Source organism: Oncorhynchus tshawytscha, linkage group LG06 (genome assembly GCF_018296145.1).
Source record: "Oncorhynchus tshawytscha isolate Ot180627B linkage group LG06, Otsh_v2.0, whole genome shotgun sequence".
Taxonomy (NCBI): domain Eukaryota; kingdom Metazoa; phylum Chordata; class Actinopteri; order Salmoniformes; family Salmonidae; genus Oncorhynchus; species Oncorhynchus tshawytscha.
Genome location: NC_056434.1, coordinates 24824832 through 24841596, shown reverse-complemented (window position 1 = coordinate 24841596; position 16765 = coordinate 24824832). Strand labels below are relative to the sequence as shown.

The 16765-nt window shown below is 44.3% G+C and overlaps 1 protein-coding gene across 4 annotated transcripts in view; it reads right to left on the bottom strand.

The window, feature by feature from the left end:
- Positions 1-1319: 1319 nt before the first annotated feature.
- The window catches only part of LOC112252312 (zinc finger CCCH domain-containing protein 18), a 29531-nt gene continuing 14085 nt past the window's right edge, over positions 1320-16765 (bottom strand). For 2 of the 4 annotated variants that reach the window (XM_042323114.1, XM_042323115.1), the window contains exons 10-21: positions 10915-11103; positions 10644-10775; positions 10418-10513; positions 9807-10096; positions 9706-9748; positions 5532-5642; positions 5119-5127; positions 4604-4806; positions 4223-4467; positions 3119-3218; positions 2753-2852; positions 1320-2418 (exon numbers count right to left, since the gene is read on the bottom strand). In XM_042323114.1, the coding sequence (XP_042179048.1) occupies positions 2211-2418; positions 2753-2852; positions 3119-3218; positions 4223-4467; positions 4604-4806; positions 5119-5127; positions 5532-5642; positions 9706-9748; positions 9807-10096; positions 10418-10513; positions 10644-10775; positions 10915-11103 (1726 nt within the window). In that variant the 3' untranslated portion in view covers positions 1320-2210. The remainder of the gene's footprint in view (positions 2419-2752; positions 2853-3118; positions 3219-4222; positions 4468-4603; positions 4807-5118; positions 5128-5531; positions 5643-9705; positions 9749-9806; positions 10097-10417; positions 10514-10643; positions 10776-10914; positions 11104-16765) is intronic. The other 2 variants (XM_042323117.1, XM_042323116.1) reach the window with 2 other exon arrangements.

The following is a 16765-nucleotide window of genomic DNA, read 5'->3' as shown; positions in this document are numbered from 1 at the left end:
TAAATGTAACCACATACTGTATGCTAAAACTTTCAGAGGGAAAAAAAACTGTAAATATATTTTTTCAAGTTAAATTCAGCATGATAAACGAAGGATGATGATTGATGAATTCTTATTATAGTATATTTAGCTCATTCACTAGACAACCTCATCAGCCTTCCTACAAGGTGAACACTTTCTCCTGCAGCCTGGATCGTCCCACTCTGATGCAAACAATGGTGTCATCACAATAGCCTCATCTCTCCCTGCCCCTCCTAGTCGTACCCTTACTGAACAAGGAGTATTTTTCATGTTTTTCCTGATTGAAACATTTCCAACATAGTTGGTTCCAGAAATACAAGTCAGTTACAAAGAAAGCAGATAAGGTGTGATAGCTGGGCAAACCTGTAAGTAAGTATGCCTTATCAGTGCATTATAACGACAAACATCACATGAGATTGTCAAAATGACAGGTATCCTCACCATCAAGCCAGTACACAGGCAAAGAGAAATCTGGAAAGAACGCCACATGGCTTCAATAAACTAACAGAAGACAACATGCTTCATTATAAATAGGTATTTTTCTTTGTGATGAAGAAGTTCCCTCTATCTGTAAGCTAATGAGCTGTCAGGGTATGGGACTTTTAGTATGCAGAATAATCAGACTGTATGCAGATAAAGTAGTAGAGCATGTGTTTTAATATATTCTGGTTATGTTGAAACAGACCCTAGACTATTAGTCTGCTTACTGATTAACATGTCTGAGAGATATACATTAACATCTGCCACTCTGGAGATGGCTCAGTGTAAACTGAGATGAGTCCAATAAGGGCAAGTACCATGAACTTTCCAATGATCAAATCCCTGCCCCGAAGAACAAACACACTAAATCAGTAGGACTTGTACCATTGACCAGTTTAGCTGGGCTCATATTTCCACCTCACTAACGTTAAATCAATATCATCACGTCTTCTATCACATTTGCCTCCAGTCTCTTTTCCAGAGTAATTGCCTGGAGCCTCAGCCCAGCCATTGACTGCCAGTGGAAAAGCACCAAATATCATTGGTTAATCCGAATGCATCTGTGATGTCCTTGCCCCACTCTAGAATGCATAATGTGTCCTGCCCATTATTATTCATAAGATCTGCAGTAATCATGTGAAAGCCTTGTTTTTCAAATTATATTTGGTAGTGAAAATGTACATCAACATGCAATACATTGCGCTTCATCTCCTGTGAAGAACAAGAGAAAACAAGTGATTGATGGAGCCATGTATCCAATTAATATAGGATTGGGGAGAGTGAAATTATGGAGAAGGACGGAACAGACACACGACAGATGGTTTCTCTTTATCAAAATAGTTTATTTAGAAGCCTTTTGTCACAAAAGCAAGACGCTCCTTATCCTCCGGTGTCCCCAACCATCTCTCATACTCTGTCAACTAAAAATGTGAGAAAAATAAAAACACAGTAAATTACTTGAGAAGAGCTAGAGATTTTTTGGGGTAGATTAAAAAAGCAATACTTCACATCACTATCAATTTGTTCTCTACAATCATACACTTGAAAAAAATGGGTGCTTGTCAAATGCTCACTATTATTGTACACGGTATGTAAAATGAACACTGCAAGAGAACACAGAGCACAGGCCTAGAACAGGAGAAGTCATTGGTTAAGACATAACCACCATGAACAAGAGGTCCTGTGAGCGTGTTTCTCATTCTGAATGAATGCAGACAAAATGTTTGTACAGAGAACCAGTTGGGTTTCCAGGATCTTCAGAACGGAACAAATGGGGCAAGACCAGCACTCGACCCAACAGAAAGAAAAAACAGACATGAGATAAGAGACAGTAAAAGGGGCAGACAGAGAGAAACAGTGTGGATCAAAAGTATATAAATTCACCTTGTCAATGAGACACGATGGGAAGATTGTTCCTTCTCACTAAATAGACAACAGTGAGCAACAGTGACACCCTGCTACTACTTCTTTTCAGCACTGTAAAACCTTTTAGACAACCTCTCTCTGAGGGCAAACAAGCAGAAATGTTTTGGTGGCCATTTTGTTCAGTAACAATTACACAATGGCCTTTACATTTAGGGACAGACACCTTTTTTACATTTCCAGAGAATGCTTGGCTTCTTGACAGGTATTGGTGATTTATGTCCCTTGATGCTTGATGTTGCCTGGGCGACTTGGGTAGGCAGGCAGGCAGGCAGGCAGGGTGAGGGTTATTTCCCTGGGATCTTGGCCCTCTTGCGGGCGATGGCATCCTCAACAGCTTTGAGCTGCTTCAGCAGCTCCTCACGGCGAGACAGTGTGCTGCTAGGCTTGCCGGAGCCTGAGCCCGGGCCGCCTGGGGGCTGTTTGCCTGAGCCCGAGGACAACACCCCTGGACCTTTGCCAGACGACTTTGGTGGTGGGGACAGAGGACGTTTTCTAAAGAGAGAAATTACATGATTGGGCTTAGTGCCACATGCCTATGACAATTTACAAGGGTTATCATGGGGATTAATCTACCTGTACAGAGAGGGTGCGAGTAGATGTATAAATAGTGACGACAGGGTCACATGCCCTGTGTATTGGTGTATATCATATACCTCTGGGGCTTCCACTTTTGTGACTTGTTCCACATTCAAAACAAAGGCTTGTGGTTGCTCTAACATCCTAAAATGACATCACTACTGCAGTGGTGAAGGGCAGCACCAACAAAGAGGCGTCAGATTGGGGTTGTGTGTGTAGTTTTGGACGAGAAGCAGCAGAGGGCACCTACCTTTCTCCCGCTGGTGGCATGGGGCGAGGGCCCTGGCCTCTGGGCCGGTCCATTCTAGGAGAGAGTGGGGGCCGCCCAGGCATCCTCCTGTCACCACGACCTGTAGGACATTGATGGGAAGTTGATTACATACAGCAGGGAATTGTGGCCTCAGATGAATGACTTGGTTCAACACAGACAAAGCATATAGAAAGAACAGATAATGCAGCCTACGGTAAGGTTTCTCTGGTAGTTGGATTTCCACATTTGGTATAACCAAACCACGTGTGTGTGTGTGTGTGTGTGTGTGTGTGTGAGAGAGTTCCTTGGGAAGAACACATTATTAATGTCAGACTAAGCGTTTTCTGAACAGTTTGAGGCCCTCACCTCTCTCAGGAGACAATGCTATCCTCTTGCTGAGTGGAGAGGTAGGCCTGTCCTTGTCTGAAGGCATGTATCGCTTCCTATTACCCCGCTCTGCCTGCTGCTACAGAGTGAGAGAGCGATACATTGTTAGTCAGACAGTTAACAAGCAACAAAATTAGACAAAATCACATTTGCTCAATGATCAATGGTGGCATTTAAATAATGTGTGTACACAGCCTACCCTGAAACAATATCAGCGATACCAAAAGTATGGTATACAGAAGCTTAATATTAGTACTAGTATCTATTTTTTCTTTTTTTAAATTTGACCCCTTTTTCTCCCCAATTTCATGGTATCCAATTGTTTTTTAGTAGTTACTATCTTGTCTCATCGCTACAACTCCCGTACGGGCTCGGGAGAGACCAAGGTTGAAAGTCATGCGTCCTCCGATACACAACCTTGGTTAGCGCACACTGCGCGCCCGGCCCGCCGCAGGAGTCGCTGGTGCGCGATGAGACAAGGATTTCCCTACCGGCCAAACCCTCCCTAACCTGGACGACGCTAGGCAAATTGTGCGTCGCCCCACGGACATCCCGGTCGCGGCCGGTTACGACAGAGCCTGGGCGCGAACCCAGAGTCTCTGGTGGCACAGCTGGCGCTGCAGTACAGCACCCTTAACCACTGCGCCAAATCAGACACTTATCACATTGACTGTCCAACCTCTCCTTCGCACAAAGATACTCACATCTCTAAACTGTAATGCTATTAGTGTCACAGGGTGTGATATCAGTGTCACTTGTATCTAAATTAATGTTGTCACGATACCAGTATAGCAATCCTACAATGCCAGATATTCCTTGGCAAAAAGAAAACGCGAAGCAGAGTGAACTCTGTGGTCATTTAAAACATACATTTGTAAAATAGTGTGTGCTATAGCTTGCAAAATAAATAAATGTGACTCTGGGTGGCAACATAAGGCTGTTTTTTTCCAACATGAACATCATTTCTGTCGATACTAGTCTCGGGACAACACTAATCCACATATTGTTCCATAGTAATTCAGAGACTCAGTCTATTTGAGTTGAGAGCAGTTGACTTTCAACAGTAAATCCAGCAGCAGTCACCTTGTTGAGAAGCGTGAGTTTGATGTCTTTGTGCTGGCCATAGCCTCCAGGGGCTCCCATGGGGAGTCCGTGGGGCGGGTGCATGGGGTGGCCGCCAGGACCGTGCCCCCCTGGACCGTGCCCCCTGCTGCCAGGCCCAGATCTGGGCATGGGGCCGTGGGTGTGTCTATGAGGGAGGCCTGAGGTATCAATCTTCCTCCGGTCCTCTCTGGGGGGATGGGGCTCATCTTTCTTAGTGGGCTTCCCTGTGGAGAGCAGACCGTATACATCACTAACATACAACCCATAGAACCACCAGATGCTGCCATTCTGTGATGACACGTCAACCACAATACAATCCAGAGTGAATTGCAGAGTCTATGACAAAAGCCTAACTGCTACCTTTGTCCTTGTTGGGACCCCTGTCCCGTGGCGGGACCCTCTCCTTGCGGGCATGGGGCTGTCCGGGGGTGGGGGATTGGGAACTGGCTGACGACACAGGGCTAGCCAGGTCAGCGTACATGTCATCTGAGTCAGCGCTCCTCACTGAGCTGCTGCTGGAGGAGGCCGAGGACACACTAGACACACTGCTCACACTCAGAGACCTAAACAGGGACCACACAGGCCACAGGGAGAGAGAGGCTCAGTGCTGTGTCACAAAAACCTGCACACACACTAACTCAGGCTGAAGGAAATATTGACAGAATATCGACATTTGTAGTGGGGGGGGATTTTTATTTAAGCATGACAAATTATGATTAAAACACACAAGAACAGAAGGTGGTGACTGAGTGGGTGGTGGGGCAAAATGGGGGAGAAATCAATCAAACGGATGAATCACGGTTAAGATAAATGAAGAGAGGAGCAGGTGTACAAGCCAGGGTAATATAAATGGCAGATATAAAATGGCATAGTACCTGGATTTTCTAGGTAGTTGACCAGTGGATAAACAGCAAAGAAAAACAAGAGAGAAGGTATTCAATACATATCGGTTTCAAAGTGGTACCTGCATCAAATCAAAGTTGATATGTTACATGCACCGAATACAAACAGGTGTAGACCTTACCGTGAAATGCTTAAGTTACAAGTCCTTACTCTACAATGCGGTTCAAGAAAAAGAGTTATGAAAATATTTACTAAATAAACTAAAATAATAAAAGTTTAAAAATTAATAAAAAAATAAAAAAGTTACAATAAAATAATAACGAGGCTATATACAGGGGGTACCAGCACCAAGTCAATAACTCCTTTCTGAGGCAAAATTCTCTCAACTATCAGCTTTTAAAGCAGTGTAGTGGAAGTTAGTGGAAGTGGGATCGATTCATCCTACCTAGACTTCTTGGATCCAGAGCGTGAGATGGAGGCAGAGGAGGAGCGGGATCTGGAGCGAGAGCTGGAGCCAGAGTAACTACTGCCGCTCACACTGCCACTGACTGTCCGCCTAAACAGCGGAATAGAGTGAGAGGAGAGAGAAAGATTAACATATTTCAGTGAGCGAAGAGATCATCATACTTTTAATAGTAGATTGTACATCACAGTAACAATCTTGCAACCTTACGGTTAACTAGTCCAACGCTCTAACCACCTGCCTCACGAGGAGCCTGCCTGTTACGCGAATGCAGTAAGAAGCCAAGGTAAGTTGCTAGCTAGCATTAAACTTATCTTATAAAAATCAATCAATCATAATCACTAGTTATAACTACACATGGTTGATGATATTACTAGTTTATCTAGCGTGTCCTGCGTTGCATATAATCGATGCAGTGCACATTCGCGAAAAAGGACTGTCGTTGCTCCAACGTGTACCTAACGGTAAACATCAATGCCTTTCTAAAAATCAATACACAGAAGTATATATTTTTAAAGCTGCATATTTAGCTAAAAGAAATCCAGGTTAGCAGGCAATATTAACCAGGTGAAATTGTGTCACTTCTCTTGCGTTCATTGCACGCAGAGTCAGGGTATATGCAACAGTTTGGGCCGCCTGGCTCATTGCGAACTAATTTGCCAGAATTTTACGTAATTATGACATAACATTGAAGGTTGTGCAATGTAACAGCGATGTTTAGACTTAGAGATGCCACCCGTTAGATAATATACAGAACAGTTCCGTATTTCACCGAAATTATTAACTTTTTGTTTTTGAAATGGCAGTTTCCGGATTCGACCAGATTAATGACCTAAGGCTCCTATTTCTGTGTTTTATTATGTTATAATTAAGTCTATGATTTGATATTTGATAGAGCAGTCTGACTGAGCGGTGGTAGGCAGCAGCAGGCTCGTAAGCATTCATTCAAACAGCACTTTTGTGCTTTTTGCCAGCAGCTCTTCAAAGTGCTTCAAGCATTGCACTGTTTATGACTTCAAGCCAATCAACTCCCGAGATTAGGCTGGTGTAACCGATGTGAAATGGCTAGCTAATTAGCGGGGTGCACGCTAATAGCGTTTCAAACGTCACTCGTTCTGAGACTTGGAGTAATTGTTCCCCTTGCTCTGCAAGGGCCGCGGCTTTTGTGTAGCGATGGGTAACGATGCTTCGAGGGTGGCTGTTGTCGATGTGTTCCTGGTTTGAGCCCAGGTAGGAGCGAGGAGAGGGATGGAAGCTATACTGTTACACTGGCAATACTAAAGTACCTATAAAAACATCCAATAGTCAAAGGTTAATGAAATACAAATCATAGAGAGAGAAATGGTCCTATAATTCCTATAACAACTACAACCTAAAACTTCTTACCTGGGAATATTGAAGGCTCATGTTAAAAGGAACCACCAGCTTTCATACGTTCTCATGTTCTGAGCAAGGAACTTAAACATTAGCTTTCTTACATGGCACATATTGCACTTTTACTTTCTTCTCCAACACTTTGTTTTTGCACTATTTAAACCAAATTGAACATGTTTCATTATTTATTTGAGGCAAAATATATTTTATTGATGTATTATACTAAGTTAAAATACGTGTTCATTCAGTTTCGTTGTAATTGTCATTATTACAAATAAATAAAATACTTTAAAAAAAATGTAATGTATTTTTAAAATCGGCCGATTAATTGGTATCAGCTTTTTTTTGGGTCCTCCAATAATCGGTATCGGCGTTGAAAAATCATAATCGGTCTACCTCTAATATGCATAGTCACTTGAACCATATCTACATGTACATACTACCTCAATCAGCCTGAATAACCGGTGTCTGAATGTAGCCCCGCTACTGTATATAGCCTGTCTTTTTACTGTTGTTTTATTTATTTACTTACTGATTGTTCAGCTAACACCTTTTTTGCACTATTGGTTAGAGCCTGTAAGTAAGCATTTAACTCTAAGGTCTACCTACACCTGTTGTATTCGGCACACATGACAAATGAACTTTGATTTGATTGCATACTTGGCAAGGCATTTTAGGTCACATTCATATAACTTAAAACAAACTGTTGTCCCTGCAGTGGAGTAGAGTGCTGCATCACAGATGAAGGGAGATTTCCCTCAGAGCAGGAACAACAGCTGTGTTCATTTGACGCCACTAACATCAAGTCACGTCGTGACTGACGATACAAGTTCACCTGAGAGGAAAACCTACGAAACTGCCTACAACAGTCTTCAAGTCCTACTCCTCTTGCCAAGGGAAACTCCCAGCGGCACCTCAGGCGTCATTGTGCCAGTCAGCTGTGAACATTCATCTCTGAGTGACAGCATCTTTTGTTGAAATGAATTAGTCAGGTTGGTCCTAGCTATGTGGTAACACTAAAAGCATCTAACATCCATTGAAATAATTTCTTGACAGCCCTTAAGATGCACGCACATCAATCTTGTGCCCGTCTTACTTCCTACCCTTTTGCCTGCTCCTGTGACATGGATACCTGGTGAGCAGTGCTAAAGTCATCACAACATTCAAATCACCATTTCATACAACGATGGGCTTTAACATCAAAAGTTAATAGAATGTGCAAATGTTTGTACTTGACTACTTTCCACACCAGCCCTCCATGTTTCAATCACATGAACACTCTAAAAAGAGATAGAAAGTAAAGCATTCATACATTATTCAAAATGTATCCATGGTATGAAATGACGTTATGGTTCATGTTCCACTAAAGGAAAAGGGTTGAGGGAAAAGGGTTGAGGGAAAAGGGTTGAGGGAAAAGGGTTGAGGGAAAAGGGTTGAAGAAAAGGGTTAGTTTCATTAACTATGAATCATTGCTGAACAAAATGACTTACATAAACATGCAGTCAAGTCAATAAATTAACATTTTACAGGGGAGCACAATGCATCTTTAGAGCTGCAGGACCCCCGGCCAACAGGTTTTACATGAGATTTTCCACAGGGAGAACCACGCCACCCACACAGCGTGAGCCTAGTGCATTCTACCCATGCAGGCAGAGAAACCACAGCCAGTGGCTCGCCCCCTCGCTGTCCTTTCCTACCCTTTTACTGTCCTTTCCCTGACCACAGCACCAGCCCTGGGTTCTTCCCCATGCAGGCCCAGACATGGCCGTCAGCTGAACCAGAGATAGAGGATAGTTCTTACACCAACACACAGTCCTGCTGCTGGAATAGGCCCCTGCTGATGCAAATCTACCTGCCATACAAAGTGGCTTTGTGAGCTGAGGGATACTCGTCGTGCAATTTCAATAAAAAACCCACACACACACAAATATGCCTGATATTAGGCCTACCAGTGACATATTGCCTGAAAATAAGGTTAACAATCTGATTTGCAAAATATTAAAATGTGAACCGGTTAAGTCTCAAGTTAGTGGAGCCGCAATAGAGTTCACTGCAATAATTTTTAAAAAGACTAACACCCAGATGGGAAAAAATAGTCTCTCCTTGATTTGTGGCAATATTTTGTACAATCATTGCACCATGGTATTAGGGATGGGAACAGTTAATTGAATAATCAAATGGACGTTAGTATTGGATTACTTAAGTGAGTGTTCATTAAAAAATATATAATAATTGTAGGCCTATTTTAACAATGAAACAGCTGTCTAAATTAAATTAAATGATAGTGACAGTTAGCTACAAGGATATATACCATGACACTTAATTCTTAATTGAATAAAACACAATGTAGCTTTTATAACATTGAGCTACTGCTGCACATTTAGCCCTCCAGTCCTCCCTGATATTGGTACACTTCAAACAGTTTCCACAAAACCCGAAAAACCCGAAACAGATCAATGCAAAAATCAGAATTCTCTTTCACTTTTGCTGTTAGCCAAAACTAGCGGAGAAAAGCAGTCTGTGCGCTGTTTACCACTGCCATGTGCATTTGTGTCATTTTGATTGGTCAAGAGCATTTTATTTGTGTGTTGCATTTGGACTACCCGCATATACAAACAAATGTCATGATATCATTTGAATAGTAAAATAATTTCAAATGTCCATCCCTATTTGGTATATCACTGGATATCCTTGAGCTCTCAGGTTGGCTGTGTTATTAATATGTGACAGAGGAACCTGTGATAAGACGGATGGCCAGTAGAAGTGTGTACTTCTGTCCTACCTCCTGGGTGGGTTGTGCTGCTGCCTCTCCTTCCGTCGGCCCCCTCCCGAGGCGGCGGCATGGGCCGGCCCCCTCCCGAGGCGGCGGCATGGGCCGGCCCCCCTCCCGAGGCGGCATGGGCCGGCCCCCCTCCCGAGGCGGCATGGGCCGGCCCCCCTCCCGAGGCGGCATGGGCCGGCCCCCCTCCCGAGGCGGCATGGGCCGGCCCCCCTCCCGAGGCGGCATGGGCCGGCCCCCCTCGTGGGGCTCGCGGTGGTTGATGGGCTTGCCCCCTTCTGGGGTGGGTTTGGGGAGTTTCCCAGGCTGGCCTGGCAATGGTGGGCTGGGAGCCTTCCTGGGGGGTGCCTTCTCCCTACGAGGAGGGGGAGGTGTACCAGGCTTCAGTGGGATGCTTGAAGATAAGAGAATATTGCTTTGTTGTTTGGCATGCAGCATTCACACGTCACAGTAATGAAGGCAAAACCCATACTTTCTTCAAAAGACTGATTGACTATAGACTAACAACAGAAGCATGCTAGCTACACATCTAAGGTGAACCATATAGCATGTCAATTAAAAGTAAACTACTCTATTATTATGTAAGACTCAGTACCTATAGACTCTTGAGCTATGAAAGGAAAAGTACAAACGATCTGTGTGAGTTGCGTATGAAGGTGCACAGCACAACTGATGAAAATATAGCATGTCTATGGATGAATGGATATGGCTGTACCCTTTGGGGCCTAGAGCTGGCGGGACCTCAACTTTATTCTTGGCGTTCCTCTGTGCTGAAGGGGTCGGAGACGGAGACGATGAGAACGATCTGGACCTGCAGTGACCATAGGTTAAAGGTTAGCATGGACTCAGTGAATGAGTGTCCTATTCAATAGACAGTGTTGTGGGGGTGTGTTAGGTGGTGCTGTGCGTTGACAGACAGGCAGGCAGAGTGTGTGTCGGACCTGGAGTGGCTGCCACTGAAGGAGGTGCGCTGGGATGAGTGGCTGGAGTACGAGCTGAAGGACGAGGAGCCTGAGCGAGACCGAGAGCGGGATGAACCAGAGCCTGTGTAGGAGGAAGAGCGGGACGAAGACCTGCAGAACAGAACACACACTTAACCTCTCCCTTTAACACACAAACACAGAGTACTCAAGTAGATTGAAACACTGCAGAAAATAGATGCTTTAGTAAGGTAGAGTACCAAAGTAGATGTATGGCTGAATTGAAAGCTACCTAGATGAGTTGGACAGCGATACAGAGGATCCAGAAGGCCGGTGTCGCCGGCGGCCCCGCGGTGGTGACCCAGACATGCCCGGAAGTCTCCTGGGGGATTTGGACCGGCGCCAGGGGTCCTTCCACTCATCTGGCCGCTTGGACATGGGCATCAGCTCCTTTTTGGAAGGCGCTTCCATCATCGGTCGACTGAGGGGTTGAGAAAGGAAATGGGGGCAAACATTTATTTTTTAAATCACACATTTTGCAATAAAGCATCACAAATGAATGAGACTGAAATCATGGACAGAAGGCCAATGATGAATGAGGACACTTTGATTCCATTCACTATTTTCACTCCTTCCTTAACAAGCTTTTCAGTGACAGATGTTATTTTTTATGAAAAGCTGTGGTATGACAACATCGTGCGTACATGGAACCAGTTCATGTTCTTGATAGAGTGTGGCACAACATACTGACACAACATACTTGAGCGACAGCCCTCCAGTTATTCCCAGGTAAGAGAAACCGAGACACTGATTTACAACATGCGTCGCAACATGATGTGAAGCTGATGATCTAAAAAACACATTAAACTGTTCAAAAGACTGTTCCTTGCCATACCTATGTGTGTTATACGTCCTGCACCCACTTCCTGACAGGTTGTCATTCTAAATAAGAATGTTGTTAATTGATTTGTACAGTATAAAGAAAAAATGTGAAAAAACAGTGCATCTGGAAAGTATTCAGAGCCCTCGACTTTTTCTACATTTTGTTACGTTACAACCTTATTCTAAAATGTATTAAATAATTTTTTTCCCCCTCATCAATCTACACACAATACCACATAACGACAAAGAAACAGATTTTTAGAAAGTCAAATTTATTTCAAATAAAAATACATTATTATCAATTTACATAAGTATTCAGACCCTTTACTCAGTACTTTGTTGAAGCACCTTTGACAGCAATTACAGCCTTGAGTCTTCTTGGGTATGAGGCTACAAGCTTGGCACGCCTGTATTTGGAGATTTAGTTCCATTCTTTTCTGCAGATCCTCTCGAGCCCAGTCAGGTTGGATGGGGGGCGCTGCTGCACAGCTATTTTCAGGTCTCTCCAGAAATGTTCAAATCGGGTTTAAGTTCGGGCTCTGGCTGGGCCACTGAAGGACATTCAGAGACTTCCCTCGAAGCCCCACGTTGTCGTGTTGGAAGGTGAATCTTCGCCCCTAGTCTGAGGTCCTGAGTGCTCTGGAGCAGGTTTTCATCAAAGATCTCTCTGTACTTTGCTTCGTCCATCTTTGCCTCGATCCTGACTAGTCTCCCAGTACCTGCCTCTGAAAAACATACCCACAGCATGAGGCTGCCACCACCATGCTTCACCGTAGGGATGGTACCAGGATTCCTCCAGACGCTTGGCATTCAGGCCATAGAGTTCAATCTTGGATTCATCAGACCATAGAATCTTGTTACTCATGGTCAGAGTGCTTTAGGTGCCCTTTGGCAACCTCCAAGCAGGCTGTCATGTGCCTTTTACTGAGGACTGGCTTCAGTCTGCCCACGCTACCGTAAATCAAATCAAACATTATTTGTCACACGCGCCGAATACAACAAGTGTAGACCTTACAGTGAAATGCTTACTTACAAGCCCTTAACCAACAGTGCAGTTCAAGAAGAGTTAAGAACATATTTACAAAATAGAATAAAGTAAAGGTACCGGTACAGAGTCAGTGTGCGAGGGTACAGATTAGTTGAGGTAATTTGTACATGTAGGTAGGGGTGAAGTGACTATACATAGATAATATACAGTGAATAGCAGCAGTGTACAAAAGGGAGGGTGGTCAATGTAAATAGTCCAGTGGCGATTTTATTATTTGTTCAGTAGTCTTATGGCTTGGGGGTAGAAGCTGTTGAGGAGCCCTTTGGTCCTAGACTTGGCACTCCGGTACCGATTGTCGTGCGGTATCAGAGAAACTTGGGTGATTGGAGTCTCTGACAATTTTATGGGCTTTCCTCTGACACCAACTATTATATTAGGTCCTGAATGGCAGGAAGCTTGGCCACAGTGATGTACTGGGCCGTACACACAACCCTCTGTAGCGCCATACGGTCAGATGCCGAGCAGTTGCCATACCGGGTGGTGATGCAACCGGTCAGGATGCTCTCGATGGTGCAGCTGTAGAACCTTTTGAGGATCTGGGGACCCATGCCAAATATTTTCATTCTCCTGAGGGGGGAAAAGGTTTTGTCATGCCCTCTTCACGACTGTTTTGGTATGTTTGGACCATGCTAGTTCATTGGTGATGTGGACACCAAGGAACTTGAAACTGGACCCGCTCCACTACAGCCCCGTCAATGTTAATGGGGGCCTGTTCAGCCCACCTTTTCCTGTAGTCCACGATCAGCTGCTTTGTCTCGCTTACGTTGAGGGAGAGGTTGTTGTCCTGGCACCACTGCCAGTTCTCTGACCTCCTCCCTATAGGTCGTCTCATTGTTCTCAGTGATGTGTTGTCAGCAAACTTGGTGTTGGAGTCGTGTTTGGCCACGCAGTCGTGGGTGAACAGGGAGTACAGGAGGGGATTAAGTAGACACCCCTGAGGGGCCCCAGTGTTAAGGATCAGCGTGGCAGACGTGTTGTTGCCTACTCTTACCACATGGGGCGGCCCTTAGGAAGTCCAGGATCCAGGTGCAGAGGGAGGTGTTTAGTCCCAGAGGCCTTAGCTTGGTGACAAACTTCGTAGGCACTATGGTGTTGAACGCTGAACTGTAGTCAATGAACAGCATTTTCACATTGGTGTTCCTTTGTCCAGGTGGGAAAGGGCAATGTGGAGTGCGATTGAGATTGCATCATCTGTGGATCTGTTGGGGCGGTATGCAAATTGGAGTGGGTCTAGGGTGTCCTGGAGGATGCTGTTGATGTGAGCCATAACCAGCCTTTCAAAGCACTTCATGGCTAACGACGTGAGTGCCACAGGCGGTAATCATTTAGACAGGTTACCTTCGCTTCCTTGGGCACAGGGACTGTTGAACTGCTTGAATCATGTAAGTATTACAGACTCGGTCAGGGAGAGGTTGAAAATGTCAGTGAAGACACTTGGTCCGCGCATGCTTGAGTACACATCCTGGTAATCCGTCTGGCTCAGTGGCTTTGTGAATGAAGACCTGTTTAAAGGTTTTGTTCACATCGGCTATCGAGAGTGTTATCACAGTCATCTAGAACAGCTGGTGCTCTCGTGCATGCTTCAGTGTTGCTTGCCTCAAAGCGAGCATAAAGGGCATTTAGCTCATCTGTTAGGCTCGAGTCACTGGGCAGCTCGCGTCTGGGTAACCCTTTGTAGTCCATAATAATTTTCAAGCCCTGCCACATCCGACGAGCGTCAGAGCCAGTGTAGTAGGATTCAATCTTTATCCTGTATTGACACTTTCTTATAAGAGTACGAATTAGTCTCCCGCTCCATGAAAGCAGCAGCTCTAGTCTTTAGCTTGATGCGGATGTTGCCTGTAATCCATGGCTTCTGATTGGGATATGTACGTACGTATGGTCACTGTGGGAACGAAGTCGTTGATGCACTTATTGATGAAGCCAATGACTGAAGGCCTGGTTGGTGGAGTGCTGCACAGATGGGAGAACCTTCCTGAAGGACCACCATCTCCACAGAGGAACGCATGAGCTCTGTCAGTGACCATCGGGTTCTTGGTCACCTCCCTGACCAAGGCCCTTCTCCCCTGATTGCTCAGTTTGGCTGGGCGGCCAGCTCTAGGACGAGTCTTCGTGGTTCTAAACTTCTTCCATTTAAAAATAATGGAGGCCAATGTGTTCTTGGGGGGACCTTCAAATGGCACAGACATGTGTTGGTAACCTTCCCCAGATCTGTGCCTCAACGCAATCCTGTCGTCTCGGAGCTCTACGGACAGTTCCTTCCTCCTCATGGCTTGTTTTTTTCTCTGACATGTAGTGACAACTGTCAGACCTTATGTAGACTGGTGTGTGCCTTTCCAAATCATGTCCAATCAATTGAATTTACCACAGGTGGACAGGCTACAGGGAGAAGTTCAGTGACCTGCCAATGTGGTTCCGGGACAACAACCTCTCCCTCAAAGTCAGTAAGACCAAGGAGCTGATTGTAGACTACAGGAAATGGGGGGGACAAACACACCCCCATCCACAGTGCTGCAGAGGAGCGGGTCAAGGACTTAAAATGGTCCACACACGCACAGTAGTAAAGAAGGCAAATCCTCAAAATGTTATACAGCTGCACCATTGAGAGCACCACTGTCTGCATCACCGCTTGGTATGGCAACAGTACTGCATGGCGGGGATATGGACAGCCCAAGCCCCCTGACATCCAGGACCTCCATATCACGCCGTGTGAAAGGAAGCCCCGAAAAATCATTAAAGACTCCAGCCACCTAAGCCATAGACTGTTCTGCTTCTGCATGGCAAGCGTAACCGGTCCATCAATTCTGACACCAACAGGCTCCTGAACAGCTTCTATTCCCAAACCATAAGACTGCTAATTAGCCACACAGATTATTGGAGTGGATCCTTGTATTTTATTTTGCACTGTCTCTCTACACACTCACAATGACACTCTGACTACACACACTCACAAAAAAGCTTCTACTTTTTTAAATCAAATGTCCTGATGCATACATCATGATTAGCTCTATACATATCTACCTCTATCACTCCAGTATCCCTGCATAGTATAAATATGGTATTGAAACTGACCCTCTATATAGCTAGCTTCTTACTTTCGTTTTTTCTATTTCTCATGTTTTTGTTCTATCTTGATATTTGTAGTACTACATGGATTACGGCATTGCTGGGTTTATAGCTTGCAAGAAAGGCACTTCACTGGACTTTTGCACGTGACATTAAAACTTGAAACTTGAAATGTTGATTTAATACATCGTGACAATAATGACACTTGAGAATGGCAGCAAATGTTCAAATAGGATGAAAAAAGGGTCTCATGCTTATCTATTGAATATCGGTTATCGTGGAATTATTGGGCGATACCGATATAGCGGTAAAAAGGCCCATATCTGCCGGGAACATTGGCGAACCGATATATCTGCCGGGCTCTATTAAACACAGCTCTACCACAGTCTTCTCCACAAACCTGAGGTTTTAGTCCAGATACAGTGCCTATTGAAAGTCTACACCCCATTAGAACTTTTTCACATTCTGTTGCATTACTAAGTAGAATTGAAATATTATTTTTGTCATTGATATACAGTACCAGTCAAAAGTTTGGACTCACAAGGGTTTTTCATTTTTTTTTACTATTTTCTACATTGTAGAATAATAGTGAAGACAACAAAACTATGAAATAACACATGGAATCATGTAGTAAGCAAAATTGTTAAATAATTCAAAATATATTTTATATTTGAGATTCTTCAAAGTAGCCACCCTTTGCCTTGATGACAGCTTTGCACACTGTTGGCATTCTCTCAACCAGCTTCATGAGGTAGTCACCTGGAATGCATTTCAATTAACAGGTGTGCCTTGTTAAATGTTAATTTCCTTCTTAATGCGTTTGAGCCAATCAGTTGTGTTATGACAAGGTAGGGGTGATATACAGAAGATTGCCCTATTTTGTAAAATACCAAGTCCATATTATGGCAAGAACAGCTCAAATATGCAAATAGAAATGACAATCCATCATTAGTTTAAACATGGTCAGTCAATCAGGAACATTTCAAGAACTTTGAACGTTTCCTTAATTGCAGTCGCAAAAACCAGACTGTGTGAATCAGGCCTTCATGGTCGAATTGCTGCATAGAAACTACTACTAAAAGGATGTGCCGTGACGTGTGGAAGGAAATTTGCAACACAAACAAACATGGAAGAGGGGAAAGGTCGG